Source organism: Schistocerca americana, chromosome 8 (genome assembly GCF_021461395.2).
Source record: "Schistocerca americana isolate TAMUIC-IGC-003095 chromosome 8, iqSchAmer2.1, whole genome shotgun sequence".
Taxonomy (NCBI): domain Eukaryota; kingdom Metazoa; phylum Arthropoda; class Insecta; order Orthoptera; family Acrididae; genus Schistocerca; species Schistocerca americana.
The window spans coordinates 275,722,634-275,740,185 of NC_060126.1; the positions used below are offsets into that span (position 1 = coordinate 275,722,634).

At 39.8% G+C, this 17,552-nt stretch overlaps 1 protein-coding gene across 1 annotated transcript in view; it reads right to left on the reverse strand.

Moving 5' to 3' along the window:
- The window catches only part of LOC124545824 (isovaleryl-CoA dehydrogenase, mitochondrial), a 63,308-nt gene that overhangs the window by 43,296 nt on the left and 2,460 nt on the right, over positions 1-17,552 (reverse strand). The window contains exons 2-4 of the mRNA XM_047124777.1: positions 9,163-9,252; positions 8,763-8,984; positions 4,269-4,430 (exon numbers count right to left, since the gene is read on the reverse strand). Of these exons, the coding sequence (XP_046980733.1) occupies positions 4,269-4,430; positions 8,763-8,984; positions 9,163-9,252 (474 nt within the window). The remainder of the gene's footprint in view (positions 1-4,268; positions 4,431-8,762; positions 8,985-9,162; positions 9,253-17,552) is intronic.

Sequence of the window (17,552 nt, forward strand, 5' to 3'; positions counted from 1 at the left end):
TCAGAATATCTGCCTGACCATGACGTAATCTAAATGAAATCTTCTCGTATCACCCAGTCTTTACCAAGTATAGCTTCTCCTCTTGCGATTCTTGAACACAGTATTCACTATTACTTAGTGAAATTTATTATGGAACTCTATTAATCTCTTCCCTCCCTCATTTAGCCTTTCTCCTCCATCATTCCTTGTCCCAAGCCCATATTCTCCTGTAACCTTTTCTTCTAATCCTTCCTCTATAACTGCATTCCAGCCTCCCCCCCCCCCTCCCCCTCCGAGACTATTAGATTTTCCATCTACCTTTATGCACTGAATTACCTTTCCAATATCCTCATATACTTTCTCTCTCTCTCTCTCTCTTCAATCTTTGGCTAGCGGTGTCGGCATGTATACCTGAACTATTGTTGTCGGTGTTGGTTTGCTGTCGATTCTTATGAGAACAACCTTATCACTGAAGTGTTCACAGTAACACACACTCTGCCCTACCTTACTGTTCATAAAGAATCCTACTCCCATTCTTCCATTTTCTGCTGCTGTTTATATTACTCTATATTCATCTGGCCAGAAATCATTGTCTTCTTTCCATTTCACTTCACTGGCCCCACTATATCTAGATTGAGCCTTTCCATTTCCCTTTTCAGATTTTCTAGCTTCCCTACCATGTTCAAGCTTTTGACATTCCACACCCCAACTCGTAGAATGTTATCCTTTCATTGGTTATTCCATCTTTTTTCTCATGATCATCTCCACCTTGGCAGCCCCTTCCTGAAAATCCAAATGGGGGACTATTCTGAAATCTTTTGCCAATGGCGAGATCATCACGAAACTTTTCCCGTTACAGGCCACATGTCCTGTAGATAAACATTATTTGTCTTTAATGCAATGGTTTCCATTGCCTTCTGCATCCTCATGCTGCTGATCATTGCTGATTCTTCCACCTTTATGGGCAGTTCCCCATCCCATGAACAACATTGTTCTCTGAATCTCTTTCTGTTCCTCTGCCCTATTTGACAAGGCCGTTGGCAGAATGAGGGTGACTTGTTATCCAAGGAGTCTTTGACTGATGATGCTGATTATTAATCAAAATTTAAGTGGCAGCGGGTTTTGAACCCGAAACCAAGGACATTTTGCTTATTAATCAAAGACACTACCCCCAGATCATGGGTACTTTGTTGGAAAGTATTAAGCTGATTAAGGTGAGTAGAAATGACATCACAGATTGGTATCAGGTGGGCATTGGTTGAGGTAATGTACAGCAGCAAGCAGACCATGTACATAGGAGATGTTGGTACAGACAGAAGAAGTATCCATGGTGACAAGGAAGGTGCGTGATGGGAGTGGGACAGTCACAAATTTCAGACAATCTAGGTTGGTGTCTTTAACAGGGGAGGGAAGAATTTTTACTACATGTTGCAGGTGATGATCAACTAAGGCAGTATATGTTCAGTGATCTTGGGAATAAGATAACAGATGGGAGTACAGATTGAGTTGTTACTCCTTGTGAGGTGTCTGTGGTTTAAAGGAGGGATTAGGCCAGTTTGTATCACAAGGATAGAATCTTGATAGACAGCAGATGCTATATGAAGGATATACCTAGTCAGCCGGGAGGATGATCATGAATCTTCAGTTTTTAGGGAATGAAGAACTTGGGAGTTCTGCAGAGGACAGGTTAGAGTCATGTTGTAGGTACCTGAGAATGGATTGTGAAGCAATGCTGGGTGTTAGGAATTCTTGAAAGGATTGCAAGGGGTGATTTTGAGGTAGCGATGGTGCATCATGTTGGGATCATGTTCAGAAGTGTTCAAGGCAGGATTCAATGTCAGATTTTCTGTTTGAAAGTTCTGCGATAGGGCTGCAAAGTGATATTTCCAGTACACACAATGTGTAAAGGAAAATAGGTCCTTCAGCATACACCAGCACGATTACTTGCAGGTTTCACAAGTTTAAGAGTGGAAGTGGGACCCTCTGACAATACAAATAATTCAGGAGGTTCAAGTGCCTCAGATGAGAGGTTGAGAACACTGTACTATTGTGGATGGTTTTGTGATCATGGATTATCATTGCTCTGGAAAGCAGTAGTGAAGGTTGGGTTATGTTAATAAGGCTGGCCAAGTGAAGATTCTAGGAGAGGAGTGGTGGTTGACGATTTGGCTGTTTAGGGAGCTGGAGAGGGTCAGGAAGGAAACACCGCTGTTGAGATGAAGGAGAAGGTATGATAGCTTCCCAAAGTGAAGTCCGACCTGCTGTTGCAGTCTGAAGTTGGTTTGTCACACGATATCATCCAAGGAAACACGAGGGGCAGGTAATTGCAAGATTTTGTAGAAAGAGAGAAGTCTACCCTACAACATGACAGTCATAAGTTCGGTACCTGTTTCACCACACAAGCCATCTGGATTCTTCCCCCGGACACCAGTTTCTCAGAACTCCACAAGCAGGAACTAGTGTTACAACATGCCCTTGGTCCTCACCACCCATATGGCCTTAATTTATGCTAATTCATTCGATCTTAGCATTTCTTCCCAGTAACTATTCCTTTCTTCACTCCCTTTTTGTATTCTGTATTGTATCTTCTGACCTGTCTATTTTTCCTCACATCCCACTTTACAACATATAATACTGTTTGCTTTCCTGTTATTAACTCTTGCACAATGTTTTTCAGCAATCTCAGTCTTATTTAACACTGTCTTCCACCTTTAAGCTCTCAGGTTTTCAAATCTCATGTGGCGCAATCCCCATCCTTCTCATCCTGATGTGATGAAGCAAGCTGGGATAATTTTACTTCCCCTCTTGTTTTTGCCATCTGCCTCCTTAAAATTCATTTTTTTTTCATTTTTGTACTAATTACCATTAACATACATGAGTATAATCTGCATTTTCATATAAGAGAAAGGTTGGCCCTTAGTTTTAAAGAATTTAACACTAGTTCTAATTAATACTTCTGTTACAGGGTGAAATCAGTAATTGTTTCACAAATTAATTTCTATTGTTGCCTTATAAACAAATATAAATTCTGTAATAACTGTAAATATTTGGAAGACTAAATACTAGTAATCTTAAAGTATATATTTGGATCTATTTGAAAACATGTTAGCAAAGCCAGCTATTAATTAACTCCAAAGTAATTAACAGTTTTGTCAAAAGTATTGTTTGCGCAACAATATTTGTTAATTTCATGATTTGAACAAATAATTCGGCCTAACTCTTGTAGTAGAAGAAACTGTTAAAAAGAACCAATTTTTCGATGTATTCAGTTAATTTAATGAGTTAAGATTTAACTATAATTTCTGTAAATTTAACTTTGAACGGCGTGTATTTTCAGTATCTATTATTGCGAGGATATATAAGGGCCCGAATTTTGGTCCCGAGACAATCAGTCCACGGCTGAGTTTCAGACAAGAAACCTGTGTTGGTTAGAACAACAATGCTTGAACTTAACTGAGAAATAAATGTTACACAATTGGGCCATGTATTAAACAATGACAGTGTGTGCTCCATATGTACCTTTTTATTCTTCAAGAAATGTGATCTGTATGGTTAGGCTTTTACTGCTTGTAGATGTTCAACAGGAAACTATTGTAGCAGTATGTGGACGTTTGCCTGCAACCTATTAATGAGGCTTATCAAAAGTTAAACAATAGTGCACTGGCCATATAACTGTGTATTATCGAGGGGTTGTGAACAGTGGAAATAAAGTACTGTGAAACGCAAATGTACACCTGTCAGCTACATCATTTAAAGTAGTCAATGTTGTACTTCCACATCCCATTTTTCAGCCAGTGTAGCAACACAGTTAGTTGACACAGGATGATCAACAAAGAAATACAGCAGGAAATGTCGTCACACTGGCTGGTGAATCTCCCCTGATTTGTGGTTCTGGAAGACCTTTCCAAACTCTCCCATTTCCTAAACCTTGCCAGTCCCTTTCTTTCATCTCACTACCTTCCCCTTCAATCTCTCTGCCAGAAGAAGGAGTCACTGGCTCCACAATCTTGCACATTTCCTTAATCTTTATACATGCTTTCTCCAGCTGCTGCTTGGTGGGTGGATTTTTTTATCTATTAAATTACATTTTCAAAAATGTTATTTTTGTTAATCTATCCTTTTCTTGATATTATTGTTATTTCATACAGGACTCTGTATTGTTTGATTAAGCACAGACATAATTTAGTTTCACCCATGTCTACTGTCTGTACTGGGAATTGCACCTACAAAATGGAAATACTAATGAGCCTGTCTGCTAATCTAGCATTATTGCAAGCAATTATACTTACCACAAGCACATCTGCTTCTGGTCCATTTGTAATCCAGAATTTATTGCCATTTAAAACATAATAGTCTCCCTTCTTCACAGCCTGAAGCTTCATAGACACCACATCAGACCCTGAGCCAGGTTCAGACATTGCTAGGGCACCTATGTGCTCCCCTGAACACAGCTGTTGATAAATGTTACTTGAATTTATATGCTGTGCCAGATTTATACAGAATGTTACAAAAAAACATACAATAAAAAATCATTCAAAATGATGGAACACTGCAAACAGTTGTTCTTTCCTTTCAGGCTTTATTAAAGCGAATCAACATTCTGGCTAGTAACTAGCAATTATCAATGTAGTATTTCAGAGTACTTAAACATGTCCTAGTGCATCAGTCCCCTCTTATTTGGGTTCCTGTTACAGTTCATTAAAGTCTTGAATGAACTGCGACAGAAGCCCAAATAACACGGGACTGACGTACTAGGGGCCACAATAATAGGGAACTGATAATGGCCAGTTACTAGCTGAAATCTAGATTTGCTTTAATAAAGCCTAAAAGGAAAGGATGACTGATTGCTGTGTTCCATCATTTTGAAAGTCCTATCACAGTCATTGAGTGCATTCCCCATTCCTAATGGAGGGTAACTTTGTCATTTTATTGTATAATGATGGCATAAAATTACTGAATTATAACAATACAAACTGTTTATTTACCAGACATGCACTTAACATTTATAGTCCAGTCAACAGAAATAATACTACTCAATACTCACTGTCCCTAAAGAGTATCTGCTCTGGGTAATGTAGAGGCACAATATAATTACTGGGAAGTGTGTTAGCACAGGTGCCAAAACTAATAATTTCTGAAGATATGATGTTACAGTGTTATATAATAATGTTAACTAAGTAAGAATATGAAAGAAAAGGCTTGTGTGTGAGACTCTGGTATAAGCAGAATAAATCACAAAACAAAAAACTGATTGCTAAACCTCCTTCATCCACAAAGACAGGATAAAGAGTAATACTTGGAACTGGAAGAACTATGCTGCAGACACCCAAAATGCAAACCACAGCACGACAGGATGAAGCATAAATTAACACTGAACTGCAAACGAACAAACCAAACAAGGATAATGACCAAGGAAAGCAGGATAGGTGCCTACTTTACCAACCTTTTGATCAGTTCCACTAAAACTGATTTCTTGGAGCTCAGGAGACATCAGTCCTCCACATTACTATGATATACTGATGGCATCCTCCATATATGAAGCTGTTGCCAACCTGAACAATTAAATTTTCATACACAGAGTTAAGTCATTTTGTGACATATATAATGTCACATTTCCTTTAATAACCAATAAGCAGAAAATGCAAAGAAAGCAGTTCAGCTTCTCAAAGTGGACCTGAATCAGTTATGTTTTTACTATGTTGGTGGCAGTAAAAAGCCCCACTGTCATGGCTAAAGTAGTGGACAGTAACCTACCAGAGGACTCCTCTTCCTTCCTTATGTCAGAAGCTGAAAATGTCAAATCAGTATTGTTGGAGCATCAAACATACAGCCACAAATCTCTGCTCTTGCAAATGAATTTGTACGATGATCAATCAAACATTCTGTGCTCCGAAAATAGAATACCATTACTTATATCAGTATTCAAGATGATCAAGAAATAATTTCTTTAGAGTAGTTACTCATAAATAGAATGCCTTTGTTTACAAATGTGGATAAGAAAGGGCAGTGATAGTTTGGGAGACTACAGAAAGACCCTACATGTGATGGTCACAAGCAGTGTCTCTTTTTGAGCTTTCATATGCTTTAGTGGCCATGTTCCTCACTCCATAATCAAGGTAGGTATCTTGATTATTGTAACCTAACAGTAGTTTTTAGAATTAGATGCTAACACACTTGTGATGATGTGCTGAATTTAAACAAGACCAATAAAATAGCATATACGTAATTACTTTTTATTATTTCAGCAACATCCTTTATGAAGATTCTCTGCCACAAAGCAATATTGTTGTGCATTCTGAAAAGGGGTAAAAGTAAGTTCTATGATAAACCTGTAAAGTGCAAGCCATTCACTTTCCTGTCCAGAGTGGCAAGTGTAGACAACTTGGTCAAAACAGCACCACCAGTATTTGGTGGCACAAATACTGTCTTTGGTGAAGTAAACCATAACAGATGCTGGATCTATAATCTATCTACCTATCTATATCCAGATCCCGCTCCAGCTAGTACCGGGTCTGGGTGCTGATGAGTCCTCTCCATTTGGCTCTGTCTTCCCACCACTTTTCTTCCTCCACTTGCTGCCAGGTCACATCTCTCCTTTCCATAGATATTCTCATTCCTGTTTTCCACTGTATTCTTGGGTGCCCTCTAGGTCTTTTTCCATCCATCTTTAGTTCTTCCACAATTTTGGGGAGTGTCTGCCCATGCATCCTCTTAACATGCCCGTATCATCTTAATCTGCCCCCCCCCCCCCTCATACTTTCTTGTTTAAGGTGCTTTCTAATATCTACATTCCTTACTCTGTCCATTCTCGTTTTTTCCTTAACTGCTCTGAGAAATTTCATTTCCCATGCTTGCATTGCAGTCTGCTCCAATCCCTTTCTGTCATTGTCCATATTTCTCTTCCATGGGTTACAATAGGGAAGTAATAGCTCATACATAAGGAGTTTTGCTTTTTCTGAAACTTCCTTATTCCAAATCAGGTGTTTTATTGTTTGGTAGATATTGCCTCCCTTCTGTAGCCTCCTATTAATTTCGTTGGTTATTCTTCCATCACTAGATATTTCACTCCCTAAATAAGCGAAACTGTCTACCACTTTGAGGGATTCTCCATTCAAAGTAATATTTCCGTTGATCCCTTTGTCTCTTCCAACTACCATTACTTCCCTCTTATCTTTATTTATTTTTAATCCATACCTTTTCATTATCTCCTTCCACGCATCAAGTTGTAACTGTACATCTACCTCTTTATTGCCCCATATTACCATATCATCTGCAAAAATCGTATTTTTGTCTTCTTCTTTTACTATATCTTTAACTGTCCTCTTCATTCGCTCCATCACAACATTAAAAAGTGCAGGAGATAGTATACTTCCTTGTTTAAGTCCTTGTCTTATTTCGAAGTATTCAGAGTTCCCAGTGGTGTTCTAATTCTACAATTGTGTCCTCTGTACATTGTCTTTATTACATTAATATGTCCATCTTCTATATCTATCTTCTTCATTTCTTCCCAGAGTCTTTCCTTGTTAACTGAGTCATATGCCTTTTCTATGTCTATAAAAACCATTATCACCCTTTTGTTATACTCCCAACTTTTTACCATTAGTTGACAGATAGAAAATATCAGGTCGATCGTGCTTCTTCCTTTCCTAAGCCCATGCTGTTCTTCACTCAGCTCCTTTTCTATCTTTTCACTTATTCGATGTAATAAAATTCTTTCAAAAGTCTTGGCTGTATGACTCATAAGGATTATTCCTCTGTAGTTTTTACAAAGTCTTTTATAGCCTTTTTTTGAAGATGGGAACAATGACTTCTCTCCTCCAATCATCAGGTATTGTACTATTTCTCCACACGCTTGATAGTACTCTATACAGTCATTGCATTCCCACTGGACCTGCTGCTCTTATCATGTCCACTGACACTTCATCAGGTCCTGGGGCTTTGCCCCACATTCATCTTCTTCACAGCTATTTCCATTTCTTCCCGTGTAATTCATCCTAATTCTGCTTTCCAACTTCTCTCAATTACTCCATTATTTGCTGTTTCCTCGTGTACCTGGCCTTTGATTGTGGCACCATACACAATTATTAACCCAGCTCCGTGGAGGTAGGATCCCCTTCCCTATTCCTCCACTGGGGTAGTTCCTTGTGGCATGTCCACATTGAGGGGGTGGGCATCCTAAACTTCAGAAGGCCGGAGTGATAGGATGGCCGAGTTCAGGCAGGGACCCAATCCCGTGGGGCATCAGAACAAATTCACTTCTTCTGGATTTCATGTCACCCGTCTCCATCTAACAGACATCTTTACCCAAACTGCTGTATATTCTACATCCACTGATAAAAAAGCAAAATTTATCATTATGTTTTCAATTTCTATTTCATCTTAACTTGCTGTGTTTCTCTTGGCTTGGGACCTAGGAAGACCTAGCTATCTAATACTATAAAAATCCCATTTTTATTATACCTTTTCTTCACTTTTTCTACATTAAAGGATCTTAAAAGCTTTCATGTATTTTGACTTTCTATGGCTAACTGTTGATGCATTCAAACCTAAAAAATAATATTTTGAACATATCTCATGAAAAAACGGGCCACTCAACAGTTCTCTAAATTTTCTGTCATAAATACAAGTAACATAAATAAGACTTCTTTTAAAAAACTTATAGTATCAGTTAATGTTGGTGAGCAAAAGATGTGGATATCTAACAATTTGGATTGTCATTACAAGCTTGTCAAAATATGATCAGTTTATAACACAAAACCATCCTAGATGCAAAATATAATTACCTTAGGAAGATATTTTGCTTTCTGTTCTTGTGTACCATTTTTGTTGATTTGGTTAACACAAAGATTCGAATGTGCCCCATAACTAAGAGCAACTGCTGCACTCCCACGTGATATTTCTTCCATAACTACAACATGATTTAAATATCCCAGGTCAGATCCTCCAAATTCTGTAGGGACTGTCATACCCAGCATTCCAAGGTCACCAAGCTTCTTCCAAAATTCCTGTACAATAATTTTTTTTATTTTCTTGTAGTGAAAACACAAAAGCAAAATGGTCCACATTCAAAACTAGCAAAATAAGCAGCTGTCTGCTCTAAGGTTACAAACATTATCACATAAACAAATAGGACAACAAAAATTGATATAACATACTATTGAAAAAAATATGATTGTTTCTTACCCTCATTTCAGAAAATTCATTTTTCTTGTCAATTTCTGCAGCCTTCGGTGCAAGTTCCTTCTGGACAAAATTAAAGACAGTCTGGCGAAGCTAGGGTAAAATCAAAGACTAATTTTAGATACTCACAGAATAATAAAAACTCTTAACACAAAAAATATTTTAATCATCACAGAAGGCAGAAAATAAACTAAACTGATGAAATTTTTTGCACATCATTTAGTGATAAAATATTCTTGATAAACAGCTACAAATAACAGAGATTTGTAAGTTTTACACATCTATAATTTTACTCCATCATCACTTATCTGACAGCTGGTATGAGATTCGTTAATCTTTCGTTCCTTTCCGGAACCCTATATCAAGACAATGTCGCGTCGGGACTGCTATGGTACTTACCGTATCTTATGTAAGCTATTATGGGATTGTCACTTCCAAAGATATTTTAAAGATACTGCAAGGTCTTCTCCACGGAAGAATTTGTGTACAGCTTCTGTCTGCATTTAGTATTCTGCATGGTCAAATGTTACAACTTTTTCAAAGTGTTTGCACATCACGTAACCGAGGTGGGATGTGGGGACCAGTCTAGTACTTACTTTGATGGATGTGGAAAACCATCTAAAATCCACATCCAGGCTGGCCGGCACACTTACTTCCCATTGTTATTCCATGAGGCAGATCAGATCTGGGGCCAGCATGCCTCCTCATGTCCCAGAAGTGAGCACTTTAACGCATATGACTATCTGTGTGGGTTAGGGGCTTGTTAATTTTTGGTTATAGAAGACTAAATTAATGAACAAAATATCAATACACAAAACAAAGTAATCCACTTATTTAGGAAATAACATTAAATCCTGGAAACATTAAAGGCATATATACACTGCCTTACAAGAAAAGTGAAGCACAGAAAGACCTGGATGGATGTTAATGTAACTTTGTACAGATGCACACCATTGGCAGAAATGTAAATGATTAGAGTTACAACTCTGTGCCAGGTAAACATGGACACCAGAGTGCATTAGTGTTGTTATCAGACCCCATAAGGTACGTAATTTACGTGAACAGCTTTAGATACTGAATTATCACTGAAGGTCATGGAGATGATACATACTCACGTGAGACAGCATTATCAGCACCTGACAGAGCAGGAAAGGGGCCTCATTATGGGTCTGGATTTGGTGAGTTCATCATATCGTCCAATATCCAGTTTTGTGGGGCATTGGAATATGGCAGTGATCAGACTTGGACTGCATGGGAACGCGAGGGAAGACACAAGCAACATAAAAGTTCCAGACGACCATAGACAACCACCACAAGGCAGAATTGGCATATTGTGTACCAAGCACATTATAACACCTAGACATATCTGCACCTGTCATCCGAGAACAAGTAATGGACTCCCTGCAGCATTCTGTATCGTTCCACACCACTGGTCTGTCTGAAATTTAAAAATTATCTAGTGCAAATTGTGTATGGTCAGAAGGACATTGTACAATACGGACCAATTGAAAGAGTCAGTTCAACTGTTAACACACTGACTTAATATTCAAAAGCATCGAGTGTGGTCATCTTGTCTTAGAGTTTCTATGTTTTTCCTGAATCATTTCAAGCAAATGGCAGTGTGATTCTTATCCTCATAAAAATTCACTCATATGCTCTAACCAGCTGCCAAAGCACAAAAAACCCAAATATGCTCATCTTTAAAAGACTGATGAAGTTGGGGACCAGCTGCCTCAGTCCTCATTTCCCCATCCTCACCAAAAATTCTGGAATGCTAAGATGTTCACATTCTTTTAGCACACAATTTCTAAATTTTCTTCTAAGTTTCTGTCTATAGTGAAGCCTTCATACTCAGCATCTCCATCTCTCTGCCACACCTATATGTGTCTCCGCACCCCCCCCCCCCTCTCTCTCTCTCTCTCTCTCTCTCTCTCTCTCTCTCTCTCTCTCTCTCTCTCTTTCCCACTGCCATTCTTTTTGTACCATCATTTTTCTCTTTCACTGCCACATTCCTTTCTTTCTCACTTACAGTCCACCGTCTTTCTCTTCAACGCCACTGTCTTTTCTCTACACATGTCCTTGAGGAAGGTTTGCTCGAGGTTCTGATACCTAGACCTGGAGACTCTAACATGCGAGTGTAAGGAAAGAGGGCAAATTTTTTTTCATGTTAAAGCTCGCGGGTAGGTGGGGGAATGGATGTGGGAGTCCAGACACTGCCCAGGCCTAAATATGGTCTCCACTCATCTTATTTGTCATTTCCATTGTTCCCTCTCTCTTTTAATCCCACTGCAACTATCTCTACCCACTGCTACTGTCTTCATCCTCCTCTCTTTCTCTTTCACTGCCACTTTCCCTCTCCCACCATCACTGTCTCCTCACTCCTGTTCTTCCACTGGCACTGTCTCTCTGCTACTTTCTTTTAGCACAAAAAAGTGAGAATACATTCACATGCCAAAATTTTTGGTGCGGAAGGAGTAATGAGGCAGCTGATTCCCCACTTTTCCGCCACACCCTTTGAAAGACGAGCATATTCACCTTTTTTTTGTGCTTAAACAGGATTTTTTTTTTCATCCTGTTCCCTTTATTTCCTGTTACAGAAGGGTGTGCAGCTCATGTAAAACAAATTCTGTAAGTCAATGAAGAATAAAAATTTATTTATGTATTTCAACAGACAGACACACACTGGCACATAAAAACCAACAAATAAGTACGCATAATATATGGTTAACACAAAATCATTACACGTCCAACACAAGTCACCTTTACTTAAAAATGCACAACATTTCTAGGCTACACCTACAGTCAGGGGCCATGGTAGGAGGAGGGGGGGGGGGGGGGGGGCGCCTATAGCTAGCTCGCCCCCCCCCCCTCACATTAATCATATTACCCACCAACAAGCAACAGTACCTCCATTATGACAGCTGCCACCCAATCCATATCAAACGGTCCCTTCCCTATAGCTTAGCTGTTCTTGGCAAATGAATCTGCTCCAGTACTGAATCCCTGAACCATTACACCAACAACCTGTAAACAGCTTTCGCCTCCCACAACTACCCTCCCAACCTGGTACAGAAGCAAATAACCAGAGCCACTTCCTCATCCCCTCAAACTCAGAATCTTCCACAGAAGAACCACAAAAGTGCCCCACTTGTGACAGGATACTTTCCGGGACTGGATCAGACTCTGAATGTGGCTCTCCAGCAGGGATACGACTTCCTCAAATCCTGCTCTGAAATGAGATCCATCCTTCATGAAATCCTCCCCACTCCACCAAGAGTGTCTTTCCGCCGTCCACCTAACCTTCGTAACCTCTTGGTTCGTCCCTATGAAATCCCCAAACCACCTTCCCTACCCTCTGACCGAGCGAAGTGGCGCAGTGGTTAGCACACTGGACTCGCATTCGGGAGGACGACGGTTCAATCCCGCGTCCGGCCATCCTGATTTAGGTTTTCCGTGATTTCCCTAAATCACTCCAGGCAAATGCCAGGATGGTTCCTCTGAAAGGGCACGGCCGACTTCCTTCCCCATCCTTCCCTAATCCGATGAGACCGATGACCACGCTGTCTGGTCTCCTTCCCCTAAAAACAACCAACCAACCTACCCTCTGGCTCCTACCCTTGAAACCGCCCCCAGGGTAAAACCTGTCCCATGCACCCTCCCACCACCACCTACTCCAGTCCCTCAACCCGGAAGGTGTACACGATCAAAGGCAGAGCCATGGGTAAAAGCACCCACGTGATTTACCAACTGACCTGCCTACACTGTGAAGCTTTCTATGTGGGAATGACCAGCAACAAACTGTCCATTCGCATGAATGGACACAGGCAGACAGTGTTTGTTGGTAATGAGAATCACCCTGTGGCTAAACATGCCTTGGTGCACGGCCAGCACATCTTGGCACTGTGTTACACCGTCCGGGTTATCTGGATACTTCCCACTAACACCAGCCTGTCAGAACTCCGGAGATGGGAACTTGCCCTTCAGTATATCCTCTCTTCTCATTACCCACCAGGCCTCAACCTCCGCTAATTTCAAGTTGCCGCTGCTCATACCTCACCTGTCATTCAACAACATCTTTTCCTCTGTACTTCCGCCTCGACCGACATCTCTGCCCAAACTCTTTGCCTTTACAAATGTCTGCTTGTGTCTGTGTATGTGCGGATAGATGTGTGTGTGTGTGTGTGTGTGTGTGTGTGTGTGTGTGTGTGTGTGTGTGTGTGTGTGTGTGTGTGAACGCGCGAGTGTCTACCTGTCCATTTTTCCCCCCTAAGGTAAGTCTTTCCGCTCCCGGGATTGGAATGACTCCTTACCCTCTCCCTTAAAACCCACATCCTTTCGTCTTTCCCTCTCCTTCCCTCTTTCCTGATGAAGCAACCATTGGTTGCGAAAGCTTGAATTTTATGTGTATGTTTGTGTGTCTATCAACATGCCAGCGCTTTCGTTTGGGAAGTCACATCATCTTCTGTATCCAGAAAATTAATGAAAATTTATTTATTGTAATTTCACCTTTTTTTATGGTTTACGTAATTTATTATTATTATTATTTTTTTTTTTAACCCCGAACTCCTAGACAGTTACCAAAAACTACTTGAAGTAACTCCAAATTTTACCAATTTGTCAGTGGAGGACTCTCCTTTTGTTAAACGATATTCCAATTCCCCCCCCCCCCCCCCGCCCAATTAGCCCACCCCCCCTTGACTGACTTCTAGAATCGCCTCTGCCTACAGTATACCACAAAATGAGGTGTTTAATTTGTAAGTACAAAGAATTTCATAAGACAAAATAATTTTCTGCAAGGTCCTTACACCATCAGGTGGCACCATATAATGATTTCCAAGTCAAGACATCCTGTATAGGTGTGAAGTGCCCACTATAGAGAGATAGTGTGTCAAAAGTTTCACTGGTGGAAAAATGGCGACTAAGAACAGTACAGTGACCTCAGAACCCTTGCGATGACCCCAGAACCTTTGCCATGTGCTCTCTACATCAGTTAAAACTACATTTAAGCCTCATGTGTACATAAGGTAAATTTGAACCTATGGGTCTCAGCAACGGATAATGATATAAAAAAAAAAAAAAAAAAAAATTCAAAGTTCCTCAATAACACCATCTTAAGAATACACACTGATAAGCCAAAACAATATGACCACTGCCCAACACAACACTGAATGCCGCGTGGTGGTGTTGCGTGCACTTGACATGGTAACAAAAGTATGTAAGCGGAGCAGACACGGTCGGGTGATGGTGCGCACATGTAGCAGAACTCTGCCGACATTTAAGAACAATTTGGGCAATAATATGTTCTTGCATGGAAGGAATATACTGAGATGACGAAAGTCAAGGGATAGCGACCTGTACCTATGCATAGTGCAGTGTCACGTACATGAAGCATAAAAGGGCGGAGCACTGGCAGAGCTGTCATTTCTACTCAGGTGATTCATGTGAAAAGGTTTCCAATGTGATTATGGCCACATGACGGGAATTAACAGACTTTGAACACGAAATGGTAGTAGAAGCAAGACACATGGGACTTTCCATTTCAGAAATCATTAGGGTATTCAATATTCTGAGATCCACAGTGTCAAGACTGTGCCAAAAATACCAAATCTCAGGCTTACCTCTATCATGGTCAACACAGTGGCCGATTATCTTCACTTAACAACCAAGACCAGTGGCATTTGTCTGGAGATGTCAGAGATAACAGACAAGCAACACTGCATGAAATAACTGCAGAAATCAATGTGGAACATATGATAAACATATCAGCTAGGATATTGCAGCAAAATGTGGTGTGGCGTTAATGGGCTATGGCAGCAGAGGACCAATACAAGTGGCTATGCTAACAATATGACATTACTTGCAGTGCCTTTCCTGGGCTTGTGGGCATATCGGTTGGACCCTAGATGACTAGAAAACCAGGGCCTGTTCAAATGATTCGTGACTTCACTTGGTAAGAGCTGATGTTTGGGTTTGAACGTGTCACATACTCCAGTGACCTACGGTTCCAAGTTGTCAAGAAGGCACTATGTAAGCTGATGATGGCTCCATAATGGTGTGGGCTGTGGTTACATGGAATGGACTGAGTCCTCAGGTCCAACTGAACTGACCATTGACTGGAAACGGTTACGTTTGGCTATTTGGAGATCATTTACAGCCATTCATAGACTTCTTGTTCCCATGATAATAACCACGTCACCAAGCCACAGTCATTCATGATTGGTTTGAAGAATATTCTTGACAATTAGAGTGAATGATTTGGCCACCCACATTGCCCAACATGAATCCCAGCAAACTTTTATGGGATATAATCCAAAGGTAAGTTTGTATGCAACATCCTACACTAGCAACAGTTGCGCAGTTATGGATGACTATAGAGGAAGCATGGCTGAATATTTCTATAGGAGACTTTCAACAACTTCCTGTGTCCTTGCCATGTGTCTAGTTGCTGCACTATGCCGGAAAAAATGAGGTCAGGTACAATATTAGGAACCATCCCACAACTTTTGTCACCTCAGTGTGTATTAATATATTTTGGACCTTGTATGTATTTTATTAACAATTAATATTTATTTGGGATTTGTTACAAATCTATTTATTAATTTTTTAGATAAAATTTAAACCAACTGTTAGTGACTAGTATTTTTAACTATATTTTATTGTTAAATGTGTAAATGATTGTTCTAGGAAAATAACTCTTAGCTTCATTCCCACTGATTACTTCAAGAATGATGATGGAGTATGGAGCACTATTTTGTAAGGCAGATCCGTATGTTAATAATTGTTGCAATCACCACCGGAAGAACTGTGATTTCAGTGCAAAATTTTTTATACAGTTACAAATTAAAAGTGTCTCGATCCCATAAAAAAATTTATTACAATTGTAACCAGTTTCGGTCCATTTGTAGACCGTCTTCAGACCCTTTTCCAGTCGTGGAACGGAGCAGGTACCAACCGTCGAGCAACAAACGCCAATTGCTTGTTTACCTGCTCCCTTCATCATCTCCAGTTGCCGCCACTGGAGAAGAGTCTAAAAATGGTCTACAAATAGACTGAATCTGGTCACCATTGTAATAAATGTTTTTATGTGACTAAGGATGCTTTAATTTTAACTTATATAAAAAACACATTTATACTCAGTCTTTGTTATAATGGAAGGAGTAAGTCAATAAATTGATCCTCGTGATTTTTTTTTACTTTTGAGGCTGAAGTAGCCAATCTGAAATTGATGTATATGTAAGTTTTAATTTTGCAAAAAAAAAGCAATGATAAAACCGTTGCTAAAATATAATAATTCTAGTTACATTTCTCCTAATGACTAGTTTTGACTGTATTACACAGCAGCTGCAAAGTAACAAAGCAGTAACTAGATTCCCCAAAGAGACGATTTCAGACAGAGATCTCGGATTTAGCTCAGCGTTGCTGTTTACTTGAGTAGTAATTATAGTCAGATCATGCTCTAACAGTGCCGTAAGAAGAAATTCTGCATGATCATACCATTCCTAGCAGGAGCGCTGATGGCAATAAGCTTAAATATTAGACTAGTATATAGAGATTTCTTTAGCATGATTTGCTCAGATACTTTCTTCTGTGTCAAGGATGTGTGTCAATTTTAATGTAGTAGTAGTAGTAGTAGTAGTAGTAGTAGTAGTAGTTGTTGTTGTTGTTGTTGTTGTTATCTCTGCGGTGGTGGTGGTGGTGGTGGTGGTTGTCGTCGTCTAAGTTGGAGCTTTTCAGAGGAACCATACTAACATTCACTTTAAAAATTTGGGGAAATCACAAAAAGCTGAGGGACATAATATCAAAACTGCCTAGAATATCACTCAGGGCCATGTTTACGTCTCTTCAACAAAACACACAAGAGTTTTTAATACAACTGACAGATTTACCAACATAAGAGTTGCTTCAATAAGGTGAGATAGCTGACATGGTAAGGTGAGCCTACTGCATTCACAATAGGGCAAATTTGGCCAGGAAGTGTATATGAAAATGACACACACTGATAGACACCTCCATGAGAAAACCATCCATCACCCAAGGAAAAAAAGAGGTGTAATTAAAATCTTCATGGACAGGACCAACAAAAATTTGCAGCCAGTTTATTTACATAATGAGCTGAATCACTTATAGTTGGTTTTCCAGAGAAACAGTTACTCCTGTAGGGAGGTGGATTAAACACTTTGTCACAGAAGAGAAAATGCAAGGACTAGTGAGGAACAACAGCCACCAACAAGGAAAGTTCTTCTCTCTTCTGTTAACAAGATTACAAATTGTGTTGAGAAAGTATTGGCCAAACATGGAGTTGAAATGATCTTACTCACCAACAAAATAAGAATGCTCAAGAACAGCAAAAGATGTACAGCATTCACTAATGTTACCTGGGATATATAAAATTC